General features: G+C 45.4%; 1 protein-coding gene across 5 annotated transcripts in view; it reads left to right on the forward strand.

Moving 5' to 3' along the window:
- Positions 1 to 15,519, forward strand: part of RAB44 (RAB44, member RAS oncogene family) — a 41,311-nt gene extending 25,792 nt beyond the window's left edge. For all 5 annotated transcript variants that reach the window (XM_039535173.1, XM_039535174.1, XM_039535172.1 and 2 more), the window contains 9 exons: positions 115 to 302; positions 1,236 to 1,284; positions 2,157 to 2,251; positions 4,065 to 5,296; positions 5,898 to 5,979; positions 6,992 to 7,106; positions 11,493 to 11,594; positions 12,795 to 12,871; positions 14,347 to 15,519. In XM_039535173.1, the coding sequence (XP_039391107.1) occupies positions 115 to 302; positions 1,236 to 1,284; positions 2,157 to 2,251; positions 4,065 to 5,296; positions 5,898 to 5,979; positions 6,992 to 7,106; positions 11,493 to 11,594; positions 12,795 to 12,871; positions 14,347 to 14,434 (2,028 nt within the window). In that variant the 3' untranslated portion in view covers positions 14,435 to 15,519. The remainder of the gene's footprint in view (positions 1 to 114; positions 303 to 1,235; positions 1,285 to 2,156; positions 2,252 to 4,064; positions 5,297 to 5,897; positions 5,980 to 6,991; positions 7,107 to 11,492; positions 11,595 to 12,794; positions 12,872 to 14,346) is intronic.
- Positions 15,520 to 16,449: the final 930 nt, after the last annotated feature.

Here is a 16,449-nt window from a genome sequence, read left to right on the forward strand (position 1 = left end):
GGGATTGCTCAGTTCATTATTAACAGGTTTCCACATATGCAGCTGGCAAATCTAACACCCTCCTGCTGGCTCCTTTATGAGTGCCTGAATCTGCCACCTCCTCTCTCCTCCAAGCTCGAGACCCAGTTCCACAGCCTCAGCACCAAGCAGCACGCTGCCACCAGCGAGAACCAGAGGCTGAAAGAAAACAACCAGGACCTGGAGAACCAGCTGCAGCAAATTCACATCCAGCTCCAGGAGACCCAAGGGCATCTGGGTGCTATGAGGGGCAGGGTATCTCAGCCTCATGACAAGGAAGAGAGGCAAGTACTCCTCTGTTCATTAGTGGTATCATTCCCTATGGGACACATGCCAAGAGAAAAGTAGTTTACTTATCCTGTGGCTAAGCTGAGGTCCATCCTCTCCTCAGAAGGTTCTCCCAGTGCTGGAGTAACTTGAATCCCCTTCTCTCTCGTATAAGAGTCATTTCCACCTGAACACTGCCTGGGGGCTCACGAGAAAAGAAGATTGTGGGTCTTAGTCCATATCCTAGGGGACAGGTCTCTACAGCATCAAGGGAGGCAGTGTTTCCTAGTGGATAAAGCCCTGGACTGGGACTCAGGAGACCTGGGTTCTATTCCTGGCTCTGCCAGTGGTTTGCTAGGTGGCCTTGGGCAAGTCACTTCACCTCCCCATGCCTCAGTTTCCCCATCTGTAAAAGGGGGATAATGATAATGACCTCCTCTGTAAAACTCTTTGAGATCTGTGGGTGAAAAGTTCTATATAAGAGCTAGGTGTTGTCATCATCACAAAACAAATTAGCTGCTTTTGGGCCAGTGTCAGCAGAGAGGCTAAGGGCTGAATAGACATTCATATCACATCTGAGGCAAGACCCAGTGTGTGGGGAAGACGCTTGCCTAGCTGCTGCCCAGGCTGTACCTGCCCCGTGGAGAGAGCATTTTACCCTCTAAGGCTGTCCCCTCTCATCAGCTTGAATTCATATCATACGTTCTACATAACAGCCACTCTTCAAATATATCCCTCTTCCTTTCTGCACCGTCTTCTCAGCCATGCGCTGTGAGCCTCCTGTCTCCGATCTCACCAGCTGTCCCGTCACAGGATCAGAACTGCCGCCAATGCGGACAGCAGCACCCTGTGGCAGAGGGCTCATAGTGCAAAAACAGCAGGGGTGTGAAAAGGCTCAGGCGTAGGAGCGGTACATTGTAATTCTTGCTACCACCTCTTTCTATTTGCAGGGACAAACCATTGGCTGAGGCGATCTGTGAGATCCCTCCACCTTCCCAGGTATCTCATCTGTGCAGGAGAAAACTGATCCTGTTTTCATGCTACAGGTTACGGGAGGGGCAGGGGGGATCAGTTAGTTTCTCCCTTCTCCCATGTAGCACTGCCTTTGCCTTCCATCTCAACATGGCTGCCTCCTCTCACACTGGCACTAACCCTGCCCTCCCACCATAAAGGGAGCTGACCAGTTGCAGTGGCCCCAGTACCACCAAAGACACTGTTCCAGCAAAGCCTTCTGGGGCACGGCCATGCTCGTGGTGGAACCTTACCTCTTTTTAATCTTTCTGCATTTCTGAAACTAAGCAGTGTGAGGGCTGGGTGAGGCCATATAGGAGATGTACATTGCTCTGACATTGCAATTCCGGCTCTCAGGCCCACCCCCTCATCCCAGGCTCTAGGGCCTGAGTTGCAAGGTCAAAGCAATGTCTACACAGCTATTTTTAGCATGCTAGCCCCATCCCTGCTTGCACAAGGCTCTCTCCCAGATGCAGTGTAGACAGACCCATAAAGGGAGTCGGTGTGGCCGACTGGATAGGATCCTGAACCAGGGGAGGAAAGAGTTGGGTTCAATTCTCAGCTCTACCCCTGATGGGCTGCAAGTTGTTTCCCCTCACTGGGCCTCAGTTTCTCCATCAGTGAAATGTGGATGATGATACCGGCCACTGTAAAACACTTGGAGATCGATGGGTGAAAAGTGTTATGTAAAAGTATTTTTAGAAGGTCCATTCATCACGATCTGCCTACCAGAGGGAGGGGATAAGAGAGTTTATGCTGCAGAGAAAGGGCTGTAGCCAGCACAAGCACAAAGCGATTTTTCCTTTTAAGTTCTCTCACCGATGATGTTTTTTCTCTCCCTTTTCCCTGGCTTGTTTAAGGAAACTTTGAACAAGGATAAAATGTTCTGCTCTGAAATGTATATTAGACTTGGATCCCAGCAGAGTGATGATACACCAGACAGCTCCCATCAGCTGTAAGTGGCACAAATGGAGGCGATTTGTTTAGATAAGGCAGGATCAAAGGAGTGATGATTACCCCCCTGGTGATACCTCAGTCCTGCTCCATGGCAGCTATCAGTGTTTCTCCCATGTGCTGAGGTTCTACTGAAACCCCAGTGGGACACTGTGTTGTACCTAACACATGATGTGAGGGAACGTTTTGCCCAATGTATCTCATACGTTGAGCAGCACTGGAGGGGCATTTTTCCCTGATGTTCCTTGTATTTGGAGCAAATCTGGAGGGGCATTTTGTGCATTGTATTCCAAGAGACAGAAGAGTGATCTGTCCATTAGTTTTTGGGTTGTTTTTTTTTTTTTGGTAGTTTCTGCATTAATTTATGTAAGATGCTGACTAAGTGGACAAAGCACCCTTCCCGTAGCTAGTCCACAGAGAGGGTAATAGCCTACTGCTGCCACTGGACAATGGGGTTACTCTTTAGTCCAAGTGGTAGAGGCCTGAGAGGTGGTGCTGAAGAGGTTCTATCCCCACTAACCCCCCAGCACAGGGCATTGTTAACTTACCTCCTTACCTACCTAGCAATCTCTCTGCCAACCTTTATCCTTTACAAAGCTCGGTTATTTTAATCGGATGCCCGTGATCATCCCTTTCTGCTGTTTTACCTTTGCATCAAGCCCTCATCATGTTTTACCGATAGGCCTCTTTATCAGTGGTTTGGACCATTTGTTTTTCTTTTAATCTCACCCAGTGCACAAGGGACTAAACAATAATCTCTCAAGCCAGGTGCAATTGTTTTTCTCGCTGCATTAACATACATGAGAAGCGAGTAAGATGCCTCTTACCCCCCTGCTTTGCCCCCCATGCAGGGTGGGAGGTGAACTCTGCAGATGCACCTCTGAACTCTGGGTCTGCACTGACCAGGGGCAGCAACCAGGGATACATAGAAGGGTTGGGCATGTGAATGGGACTTTTGGGTTGCTGGACTTAAAAACCTGACGGGAAAAGGACACCGCCCAACCTACTTGAGGGGGGTCTTTACTCATGGTTTATGTTTATGAACCCTGTTTGCAGTGTTTTCACAAGTTAACACTGAGTTACTTCCTTCCTTTTATTAAAAGTTTCTTTTCTACATTCAGACACTATGCTTGCAAGTGGGGAAGTATTGCCTCTCAGAGGCGCCCAGGGTGATAGGTAAATTTCCCAGGTTACAGGGTGAGGGCTCGAGCTGGTTATGTGTTGGATCGATGGAAAGGAACCCCTAGATATTGAACCCAGCCCTGGCTGCTGCTGGTTCCACTCAGCAGAAAGTTAACATACAAGCACGGCATCCCTGCTCTCCGATGTATTTCACAGCACTGGCAGGGCCGGCTTTAGGCCAATTCCACCAATTCCCCCGAATCGGGCCCCACACCCAGTGAGAATCTCTTCCCTGGCTAGAGGTGCCTTTTTAATTTTTACTCACCCGGCAGCACTCCGGGTCTTCTGCGGCACTTCGGCGGCGCGTCCTTCAGTGCCACCGAAGACCTGGAGCGAGGAAGGACCCCCCCACCGCCGAAGTGCCACCGAAGACTCGGAGCACCGCCCAGTGAGTACAAGCCCCATGTGTTTTTTTACATGTTTTTTTTTTTTAATATATATATATATATATAGTCATCCCTGCCGGGGCCCCGTCGAAACTGTTCGAATTGGGCCCTGCCCTTCCTAAAGCCGGCCCTGCCTGGTATAGTCCGTAATGCTCAGTGCAATGATGTAGTGTGTTTGAGTGTCCCATTATGGCCTTATTTTCTCTCTCCTGTACATAGCATATGCCATTGTGTATTATTTTGCAGGGTGCCGTACGGTATTTCATTTGCTCCTGAAGCTGATTCGGGACAGAGGACAAGAGTGATCTCCATAGAAGAAGACCCCTTCACAGAGTTTATGAAAAAGGGAGACACATTCTTCCAGCAGGAACTTTCAGGCCAAAGCTCTTTGCTCAGCGAACTGAATGATGCAATAGCAGCTCTGAACAAGGTGTCTGAACCACAAGTACCAGAGACAGATGACCTACTGCATGGGGATGCTTCTTTACAGCCAGACAGACAAGGTGGGGATTCTGAGCAAAGAATCAAGCAGGTCAGAGATTCAGAGCATCAGGTGCTCTCAAGAAATGACAATGAACCTAAGGCCCTGCCTGAGGCACTTTCAGTCCTTTCCACCAATCAGGCTACATCCCAAAGAGAGGCTCTTAAACAGGGACCAACTCAAGCAGACCCTCATGCACAGGAGGTGAAGCAGGCTTGGGCTTCTGAGCCAGCAACGCATGATCAGGCTCAAAAACTCACAAAGAAAGAGGTTGTTTATGCAGAGGTACAGCCCCCTACTGTTTCAGAACCTGCAACACAAGCCACCATTCACAAGCAGAACCCGCCAGAGGGAGGTGTTCTCCTGCCAGGTGTCTTGCAGCCGGGCATTACAGAGCAGGCAGATGAAATTCAGAAGTGGGTATCAATGAAGAGAGATGTGGTCCTTGCAGATGTGTGGCCACCTGCTGTTTCTGAGCAGGCACTGCTGAAGGAAAAGCCTCCAGAAATGAAAGCGCTGGAGAAGATATTTGAGCAGAGAGAGACACCAAAACAGGAGACACCACCAACTTATTTCCCTCATGTGGGAGCCCTGCACAAGGAAGGTGTAGAAAATGAACAAGGAGAAGCCCTTCTCAGAGCCAGCCAGCTGGGGGATACACTCCAGGCCAAGACGCAGCTCCAAAGCACTGGGAAACCAGAAGCAACACGGGCAGAAGAAACAAGAGGAGACCTGGATATTTTTCAACAAGAGGAGAAGCAAATGAGCAGTGTGAAAGTGAACGAGGATGCAATCCCCAAACTGGGAGGCCAGGGATACCAAGCTAATGTGACACCAGAGCAGCCAGGCGGAGCTGCTAAAGGCACCACGGAGACCTGCCCTGATCCAGACCATCTTTATAACGTGTTGTTTGTGGGGGACTCAAATGTTGGCAAAACATCATTTCTGTACCGGTTACACGAGGATTCCTTCAACCCAAACCTAGCTGCTACTGTAGGTAAGAATCCCACAGCTTCCATTAAGCATAAATACAGTCCTGTAGGGACATAGGACTTGCCCTGCCAAATCAAACCAATGATGGATTAAGTCAGGGCCTCCAGGAGTGGCCAATTGTTGATGCATGAGAGGAAGGTGAGAGACACACCTCCACATATTTAAGATGGATTTGTACAGATATACCTTGAGCTTGGGTACGTTACCAATCTCAGGCCCCAATCCCGCAGTCTGATCTGTGCATAGGCTCCCACTGACCTCACTGGGACTCTCAGCAGCAAGGGGCTGGCTATGCGGATCGGACTGCAGGATCGGCGATAAACATTAAATAAAGCACCCGACCCATTGTACAGGGGGGCAAAGGAGCAGAAATTCTCCCTGGTCCATGCACCGGTTAGCAGAACATGCCCAACTGTTACTCTTATTAGTCATCATAAAACTAACCAGACCTTTTAAAAACCCAGCCACTATTCTGGGATTTTAATCTGAGAAGAGACTATTGTGATCATCTAGGCTGGCCATAGAATATCACCCTATCGCTCCTGCCCCATGTCCATATCTCATGGCTGAATTCTACTGCATTACAAATGTGCTGTATGCCCTAGGAATGGATTATCGGGTCAAAAACCTTTTTGTGGACAACAAGTGCTTTGCTCTACGCCTATGGGACACGGCTGGCCAAGAAAGGTAAGGCACAGTGCTGTATATACAAAAAAGAATGCGTACAGGGAAATACAGCTTTGGATAAGGAAATCCACATAAATATATGCTCACACAAGATGTTTGAAAGGATAAAGTCCAGATGAAGAATAAACATCCAAGCTCATTGGGGCAGGACTGAATTTAGGGAGACCTTTAGTCCCCAGGGCTGTCAGTAGGGCCCCTCTCATAAGTACTGAAGGCCAAACCTTGGTACCACTCAACTCAAGGCAAACTCCTGATGATGTCAGAGAGGCCAGGATTTGACCCTAAATTCACAAATATGTGTGTGTATATCTACTTAGCATATCAGGGTTGGAAGGAACCTCAGGAGGTCATCTAGTCCAACCCCCTACTCAAAGCAGGACCAATCCCTACACAGATTTTTTCCCCAAATAGCTCTCTCAAGGATTGAGCTCACAACCCTGAGTTTAGCAGGCTAATGCTCAAACTACTGAGCTATCTCAACATATACACATAATATGGAGTGTGTGTATTTACTCTATTTATATATGTATATACATAGACACACAAATATTTGTATGTATTTTGTGTGTTTATAAGTATATGGTATACACACAATATAATGTGTGTGTATTTACTCCATGTGTATGCATATACACATACACACATAACTATAATTACCTGTTATCTATCTATAAACACATGCACACACAGTTAAGGCTCTGCAAAACTGTAATACATTTTGAAATTTATTTCTGCCAAAGCTTTGCAAACCCCTGCCCATATTCTCCCCCAGTTTCACTTATCTGTCAAACTTTGCAAAATGGTGTCTTTGCTTCACACCCTTGCAGGAGGGAATATTTGCATATTTTTGCACATTTGCATTTTCAGTTTTGTTACCATGGTTTTGCACAACCCCTAGCTGAAACACACTTTGTATGTACTTGTGGGTTTTTTTAAACCTCTGGATTGCTGTTAAAAATGGTGCAAAAAGAGTAAGTACCTAAGTGTAAAAAGCAAAAGTGCTTTCTGACAGGTACCATAGCATCACCAAGCAGTTCTTCCGAAAAGCTGATGGAGTGGTGTTGATGTATGATGTCACTTCAGAATACTCCTTCGCGGACGTGCGGTACTGGCTGAATTGTATCCAGGTAGGTATAATGGGTGAAATCCTGGCTCCATTGAAGGTAATGCCAAGACTCCCAGTGACTTCAATGGGACCAGGCTTCCACCCTATAATTATTTATGCTTTATTAGTTCTTTCTATCTGAGGATTTCCAAATATTTCACAAACATTAATGAACTGAGACTCATTTCTCTCCTGAGAGGTAGGCGAGTATTATTATCCCCATTTTACAGCTCAGAAACTGAGGCACAGAGAGGTAAGGTAATATGCCTGATGCTGCACAGTGAGTCAGTGGAGCACTGGGGCTAGAACTCATGTCTCTGCTTTAGCTACAAAACCATCTGGCCCATGTGAACTCTGTAGCAGAATCATGATGGGCACAGGGCCAGATCTGTAGCTGGTTTAAATCAGCATAGCTTCATTGAAGTGACACAATTTACACTATCAGAGAATCCGGCCCAAAGAGTCTACATGTTTCTTCACTCTGGTTTTCCCTTCCTTTCATGAGGGTGGGTGTTACAGACCATATTCTGCTCTCTGTGACAGCAGTGCAAACTCAGTGATGCTGTTCTCTTCAACTGAGTTACTCCAGATCAGTGGCTCTCAAACTGTAACAACCCGTGAACCCCTTTCACTAAAATGTCAAGTCTCGCGAACCCTCTCCTAAAAATGAATAGTTCCAGGGATTTTCTCCTTTACCTGAGTATAAATTATGAAAAGCCGTGATTTTGGAAATTAAAAAAAAAATTATGACATGCTTACTACACACTATTTATTATTAATTATTATTTATCATTACAGTATTTTATTACATTATGAAAACTCCTCCAAGATCTCACTTTCATAGCTTGTAACACTTTGAATAAGCCTGTTATAAGACAAGGCTCCTATGTTTCATCAAGGAGTATCAGATGTGAAACAGCATAAAGGTATTTAAGAAGCCAACTAGAGTTCCTCCTACACAAGCATTCAGGTCTTGAGCAGTCCAGGCAAATAACGCACGTTACAACAAAGCTTAAACTTGTTCTTCATAATAATTTTAAAAACAATACTAGCTGCCTATTTAATTTTAAAAACAGCAAAATATATCCACCTCCCTTTCCATTTCATATAAGGAGTCTTGAAGTTTAAATTTCCTCAGTGTGATAGATACGTTTGCTCTGATCTGCTTCTCTCTTGGAAGTCCAGGGGCTCTGGGCTGCTGGCCCCGTGTTGCCTGGGGTCCCTAGGGACAGCTCTGCCTGCCATTAGGGATTTTTTCCCCCGAGAACCCCCTGTAACATTTCGTGAATCCCCATGGGTTCACAAACCCCAGTTTGGGAACCACTGCTCCAGATTAACCCCCATGTGATTGGAATCTGAATTTGGCTGGGTAATAACTCTCCCCTCCTTCCTGGTTTTAAATGCACTAAGTTCAAGATAGGTTCTTCTGGGATGGCTGCCCTGGATGATACAGCTGCTGTCAGAGGGAGTCCAATGGCAGGGTCATTGGATGCTCATTATTGCACTGGCTTGCTCTGTCTCATACATGTGTCTACACAGCAGGCGGGAGGTGTAATAGCCTAGCTCGAGTTAGCACCTAAAAATACCAGTATGCTGCCACAGAATGGGTAGGGGCTCGGGCTAGCCACCAGAGTACAATCAATTCTGCCTAACTCCTTGGGTACACAGCCCGAGCCGCCATGGCCACACTGTTTTTAGGCACTGGTTTGAGCAGAGCTAGTGTGTACATGTCTACTCACGCTGGGGATTACATCTCCCAGTTGCTGTGTAGACATACCCAGAGACATAATGCCGTAGCCTAAGGAACTATTTAAATATCTCTACGAGGCATAACCAGGAAATATGTCTGTCTGTTCAACTAGGAGAGGTGGTGAGCTTTGAGGTACGTCTCTACTGCAAAAAAGGAGTGTTCTTAACTTGGGTTAGACTGTCAGTGAAGCCATGGCAACTCGATTTTGAACTCTGGTCTTGAATTCATGCTGCTAACCCAAATTAAAGCCGAGTTGTCATGTCTTCATTGCTATTTTAATCTGAGTTAGCTAATGTGGTTTAATTAACCTGAGTCAAGAACACACCTTTTTTTGCAATGTAGATATACCCTTAGCTGTTGAGTGGGGGACTGGAAACAAAGACCCCTAGATTCTATTCCCAGCTTGGTCTTGAATTTGCTGTTTGACTGTCAGTGAGGCACTGCACCTTTCTGTGCCTCAGTTTCCCAACTGTTCAATGGGAGAGGGAGGGTTGTGAGGCTAAATTAATTAGTGCAAGAGGCTCTGAGATCTTTAAATGCTATATTCTTAAAAAGAAACACATAGTCATTTTAGAAGACAGGACCAAATTCTGCCCTGACCTAAACGTCATCAAACCCAACTATACTCAGCCAGGCTGATTGGGAGCAGAAATCAGAGCAGAATTGGGCCACCTATATTTTATGAATCATGTTTAGGATGACTATATTGGTCCAAGAAAATAGTCAAGAGAGGAACAAGGGCATTGGTACTGGGACTATTCGTTTTTTGAAAAAGACATAAACAACCCACGTACTTGATGCCATGAAATTTTATCAGCCCTCAGTATCATTATCTAGACAGAGTCACCCATGATGTAATCCCCATCAAACATACTGGAATGACATAAGGAATGAATTTGACCCATGTCTTATGCTAAGTTAGGAATGCACATGGAAGAAACATTTGTGAATTTCAACGTATGCAGCTGTATCTGGCCAGATCCTCAGATGGTTTTAATTGGCGTAACTCCATTATGTCAATGGAGCTACACTGATTTACATTATTCTGCATCTGGCCACATGAGGGTTGGGATTTGCAGTAGCAAGTAACTGAAGTGTGGTAGTGTCTTTCTTTGGTGTCATAATAATACTAGCTCTTATATGGCACTTTTCATCCACAGATCACAAAGTGCTTTACAAAGGAAGTCAGTATTATTATCCCCATTTTACAGATGAGGAAACTGAGGCACAGCGAGAGAAAAGGTTACCCAGCAGGCCAGACCCTGGAATAGAACCTAGGTCTCTTGAGTCTCAGTCCAGCGCTCTAGCCACTAAGCAAAACTGTTACATCAATATGGGCCAAATTTTGCCCTTGACCACACACCCACAGTTCCCACTGAAGTCAGCTGCAGGCACCTACATGAATATGAGGGCTAAATTGGCCTTATCTCTTATGGAGACAATGCAGTGGTTGCCAAGATGGGTGCTTTAAGAATTCCCTGTAGAACTATACCACTGACAGCCTTATTCTTGTTTAGGGAAAAGTCTCATGGGTTCTTTAATAACCATGAAAGGTCACAGCCTTGATTTTGCATCTCATCCATGAGCTGGCTATAACTGAAGCAGGTGGAAATTTTTCAGATTTTTTTTTGTCAATTGGCCACTGGCATTGGCCACTGTTTAAGAAAGGATACTGGGCTAGATGGAGCTTTGGTCTGAGCCAGTATGGCCATTCTTATGTTAATGAATAGCCTTTATTCTATCATTCATTTATTTATTTTGTAATAAAGGTTCATTTTTTCTATATTTTGCACAATATTTTCCTGATGTTGTTTACTGAAAACATTGTCAAAATGGTTATCAACTCTTTTTTGTTTTGATTTGGGGAAAATGAAGGATTTTGAAAATGATTTCCGTAGTGTTTTTTTTTTATTTAAAAAATTGCAAAAAGAAAAAAGTTCTTTGGTTTTTTTTTTTTTTTTTTTTTAAAGAAAATGGATCAGCTTTGAACCCTGAGGAATGGAAACAAAGTCAGTTTTTTCATTAAATGTTTACATTAATTTTTCAATCTACTCTGGGGTCAGTTGGAACTATTTCAACAAACTTCCAAGGGAAGTGGCAGATTCTCCATCTCTTCATGGCTTCAAATCAAGACCAGATGCCTTTCTGGAAGAGATGCTCTATCACAGAGGTTGGCAACTTTTCAGAAGAGGTGTGCCGAGTCGTCATTTATTTACTCGAATGTATGGTTTTGCGTGCCAGTAATGCATTTTAACCTTTTTAGAAGGTCTCTTTCTATAAGTCAATAATATATAACTAAACAATTGTTATATATAAAGTAAATAAGGTTTCAAAATGTTTCAGAAGCTTCATTTAAAATTAAATTAAAATGCAGAGCCCCCCCCCCGGACCGGTGGCCAGGACCCAGGCAGTGCGAGTGCCACTGAAAATCAGCATGCGTGCCATAGGTTGCCTACCCCTGCTCTATCATGTAAACCCAAGCCCCAATGGACCAAATCCATGCAGGTCAGTGGGGTTACTCTAGGCTTTGCCCTGATGTGTTCAGAAGCTGTGTAGGGTTATGATTTGAAGAAACTGGAGATCCCATTATGGTCAATGGCAAAACTTCCACTGACTTCACTGGGGCCAAGATTTCACCACACCTGACCTGCTTCACAGGAAGGAGCAGGAGATGGAGTTGTCATCCTTCTACTTGGTAACAAAACAGACTGTGCCGCAGAAAGACAGGTATCTACTGAAGAGGGTGGACGCTTGGCTAAGGTATGTGAACAGATCTATTGGAGTTTGCCATCTATTTAAATTCTTTCACCATCCTTAGTTGGGGGTTGGGGGGTTAAAAGAATAAAGCAAAACCAAGGCTATAATTAAGCCATAATGACTGACAGGATAGGCATTTCCTCCCATTAACGATTAGCGTGGGAATTGAGGACCTGAGGCAAAGCAGAGAGCCCTTAACTAATCGGCTGGTCATTAATTGCCAGGAAATGACCACAGAACCATATCTTGCACCCTCCTGTGCCTTGTGTTTTTGTCTCCTCCTGCTGGCCTTGTTTCAACTCAGACCGTGATCTGGCAAGCTATTCCCTGGCCCTCCTCCACTGAACTGAACCCCAGCAGAGCAGCTTACAGGATCAGGGCCTCAGGCGGTAACGTTTTTGAGGCAGGGAATCTGGCCCAGATCCTCAAAGGTATTTAGGTGTGTAATTCCCTTGATTTCAGTGGGAATTAGGCTCCTACATGTCTGAGGATCTGGGCCTATCTGTACCATAACATGCCAGGCACCTCTCCAGCACTATGTAAATAATAAAACATAAAGCAATTACTGACTCATCCCTTTTGAAAGATGCTTTATATGTCCAAGCACTGATTCTTGTAACAGTCCGTGAGATGGACAAGTATCGCTCTCCCCATTTTACAGAACCTGGGACAGAGAGATGAGGTGACTTACCCAAGGACACACAGCAAATCACTGGCAGAGCCAGAAAGAGAACATTCTAGCTGCCAACTCTGTGTTCAATCCACTAGGCAGTGCTGCCTCTGTGTATGTCTATAGCATGCCAGGCTTTCCCTTGCTGTTAAAGATTAGCACTGAAGCTGCTGGGGAAGCTGGATTTCATTCTCAACATTCCTATAACTTAATAATTACAATGCACAATTTTATTCACATATGAATTCTGTGCCACAGCAGCAAGGAGACCCTCTGGGTCGTGCATTTCCAACAGATCACCACCTTTCCTCGCGTAATTAGTCCCTCGTGCTTTTTTTTTTAATCCTACACAAACCATGATATCATTACTCCAAATGCACCGACTCCCCCGTCTTTGGTTGTTTGATGATTATCTGGGAAAAATCACAACACTTGTGCGCGACCTGTTTTAAATCTATGCAATCTATGGCTTGAACCTACCAAACAGTTCTGGAAGGGAAGTGAATTTGTGTGTGCCTTCTTGTGTCTTCCAGGAGTGTGAGCTCTTGTTTTATGAATGCAGTGCTGCGTCGGGCGACAAAGTCTCTGAATCCATGATTGACTTCGCCAGGTGAGAGTGTGCCGTGGGGTTGCTGACTGTCCTGAATGAAAGGGCTGGGTCCTGATTTCCACTGCTCTTCTTCTGCTTTGCATGCTGACGTGACCCCTGCAGCTGAAAGCTGTATATCCCCATGCTCCATAGATAATGTACGCAGCTCCTATGTGCCCACCCAGGGCGTGTCAAAACTGGAGCTACACCAGTTTACCACAGCTGAGGATCCAGCCACAGGTGTAAAGATAAGAGTCTGTTCTAGCTGAGACAGGTTTTTACACTGCACACTATCAGAGTACTTTCCAGTCATGTATTAAGCAACATGACTAAAATCAGTCACTTGTTTGTTCTCTCATCCTCTCCCTAAGCAGAGAAGCACGTGCAGTGGCATGGCTTGTTTTGGCGGGGGGTGTGTTGTTTTTTCCTTATGTGTATATGTTGGTCTGTGTTTATGTTGGAGAAGACAAGCTCAGAGAAGTGCATCTTGCACTTGGTATGGAAGTTGGTGAGGTTTGTGATGGTCTTTAGTTCATGGGGGCAGGGCTGGCTGCAGGGTTTTTGCCGCCCCAAGCAGCAAAAAGGAAAAAAAAAAAAAGCCGCGATCGCGATCTGCAGCTCTACCGCCGCTTCAGTCTTCAGTGGCAATTCGGCGGCTGGTCCTTCGCTCTGAGAGGGAGTAAGGGACCCGCCGCCAAATTGCCGCCAAAGACCCGGACGTGCCGCCCCTCACAGTTGGCTGCCCCAAGCAGCTGCTTGCTGGGCTGGTGCCTGGAGCCGGCCCTGCGTGGGGGAGTTCATTCCACTGTCCTGGCCCACAAAAATGAGCCCTAAATGGATTCTTCACTAGAATGTCAGGATGCACTTCAAACATTCAGTCCTGTAAAAGCAGATTAACAAAACCATCAATAGTATGTTTTTGTGCCTAGAACAGATTGTTGGAAGGAAGAACGGAATAGGGCATACCGGGCCCAGATTCACTTATGTTCCTCCACTAATAACGTCCAGTGTGACTTCTAGATGCTGCCAACCCAATCCCCTTCTCCCCATCACAGAATAACACAACCTGAGGGCACAAAGGACCTTAGCTATTTCTCCTTATCCTGGGGTGTTGTACAGAGAGTAGGTGGCTAGCTGGAAGCAACAAGCCAGGCATCATTCTACCTGCTGTTGTTAGGTTTACTGCTTTGCCTGGAGACAGCTCGCAATCTGGGCTCCAATCCTCAGGATGTTGCTTAACTCCCCGATGGGTTGATTGATGTGAGCAGGTTTGTTTTGACTGTGGCTTGATTGAGGTTGAAATTTTCAATGGAGCCTAAAGGAATAGGTGCCCAAATTCCATTGAATTGTTGTGGGAATTGGGCACGCAACTCTTTTCAGACCCTTTGAACACCCCAGCCCTACCCTTTACTAGAGCTTTCCACGACAGATGATGATGTAGATTCCAAACAGCAGGGCAATTAACTGGCTAATTTGTTTCATGTTTATCATGCCAGATCACTGAAAGCTCATGAAGACAGATTAAAAACTGAGGTGGTGGAGGTACCAGCGCCACCAAAGAAGAAAAGAGGTTGCTGCAGATGACCGAGAAACTCTGTGCTTTGATCACAAAATACAGCCTGAAAGCATAAGAATGGCCCTCTCTTAACCTTCATCTCTGCTCCTCATGTCTGACTTTACTGATTCCCCTTAAGCGTTGCAGAACAAATGCAGTTATGAGGGAGTGAGTTGTATTCTGTCTCATTCATAGCTAATCTACTTCTCTGATTGCCTACCCCCACAGAATGTTAGGGCCTAACCCATTAGTGGGCAAACATTATTTCTTTCATTAAGAGATCAAAACTGTGCTCCTCCATTGCTGCTCCTGATGCAAGAAGCAGAAAGAGCCCAGCTGGATTTTCAGATCTCAGAATGAGTTTTGCAGCCAGCGGACAGAAAAATCCTCTTTGAGGGTGGAATTCACTCTTATGCAGAGGGCCTGTGCAACGCCTATAATGTATCGCAGGAGATCTCAAAATTGGGTTTAAGTGGTGCAGGCACCTCTGCACAGTGGTGAATTTCACTCAGAATGTGTAAACTCAGAAAATCTGATCCAGATTCAATTAAGAGAGAATACACAATGTGCCTCAATCTCATTTTTACAGTCATTTTTCCGATTGCACTTTATAAAGTATGTCATCAGTTTGAAGTGTCTTCACCTTTATAATATCTAGCTTTGCCCTCGCCTACGTCTCATATTGTACTACACCAGCGGTCAATAGAGGATCCCTACAAAAAAGGCTGCTAAAACTGTGATTAAAAAAACAACACATAGAAAGATGGGTAGAAGGTACAGGATAATAAAATCACTTTGGAGCGATGAGGCAATCGGATAGTTTGATCAGCGGAACATTTGTGAGTCTATAATTTTCAATGGAGGGTACTTTGAGCAATGGAACAGCCTCCAGGGCAATGGATTGTTGCATTAGAACAGAGGTTCTCAAACTGTGGTCCGTAAGCTCCATTCAGGTGGTCCATGGATAGTTTCCTCTAAGGTACATGCCTGGGGGGCCGTACACAAGAGAATGAAGGGCCAGCCACCTAATAAATGGAGCCTTGCAGGTGTGGCTCCACTAATTAGGTGCCTGGATCCTGGAGAAGATGCACATGTAAGGTGAGGGGGTGGCCTTGGGAGGAATAGGGGGTAGGTGGGAGGGGGCAGTGGGGTGAGAAGAGTGGGTGGGAGGAATTTAGGATGTACAGGGCTGCAGTGGCCAGAGAAAGAGGCGACCTTCCCCAGCTCCAGGGCTGTGGCTGCCAGGGAGACACCCCAGTCCTTCCCAGCCCCAGCTTGGGGGCTTCCACAGCGCGGGGAGAGAGGGAGAGACCCTCTCTCCTTCCCAGCCTAGCTTGGTGGCTGCTGCAGCAGGGGAGACCCTCGCTCCTTCCCTGCCCAGCTCGGGGACTGCCGCAGCACAGGAGAGTGGGCACATCCATCGCATTAGAAAGGCAAGACTATATTAAAATATGAGTTGTGTGCTTTTATCTGTAGAACAAAAAATGTTAATTATTATTAAGTTTTTTTAAAATATAATGCTTTTATCCAAAGCGCTTTAGAATAGTTAGCTAACGGTACAAACAACATTTGGAAAGATCGGTTCGCCGAGACCCTCAGCAATTTTCAAGTGGTCCGTGAAAAAAAAAGCTGGAGAACCACTGCATTAGAACAATTCTGTGTAGGGGGAAAGCAAGGTTTTGCAAGCTTTTTACAAATGCAATTGCATTTTTTTTAAAGTGCATTTTGTATTTATTAACCTGGGAGTGACACAAACACCAGAAATATTAGTATTACTATTTACCTGTCATTACTTCAGCTGCTTCATTTATACAAACAACTGTGCTGCAAAGCAATGCAGATAATTGTGCTTTTGAGAGATAAGGATGCAAACAGTTGAGGCCCAGATCCTAACTTAGAGTCATGTGCCTAAATACCTTTGCAGATCTGGGTCTAAGTTTATAAGAGCGAAGTGTTATTGTAGAGCAGCATTAAATATTGTTGGGGGATTTGTGTAACCTCTAGTACTTCAATGGACTTATTTAAATATTTTTTTTTTAAATTC

This window comes from Mauremys reevesii, linkage group 4, assembly GCF_016161935.1.
Source record: "Mauremys reevesii isolate NIE-2019 linkage group 4, ASM1616193v1, whole genome shotgun sequence".
In the NCBI taxonomy this organism is placed as follows: domain Eukaryota; kingdom Metazoa; phylum Chordata; order Testudines; family Geoemydidae; genus Mauremys; species Mauremys reevesii.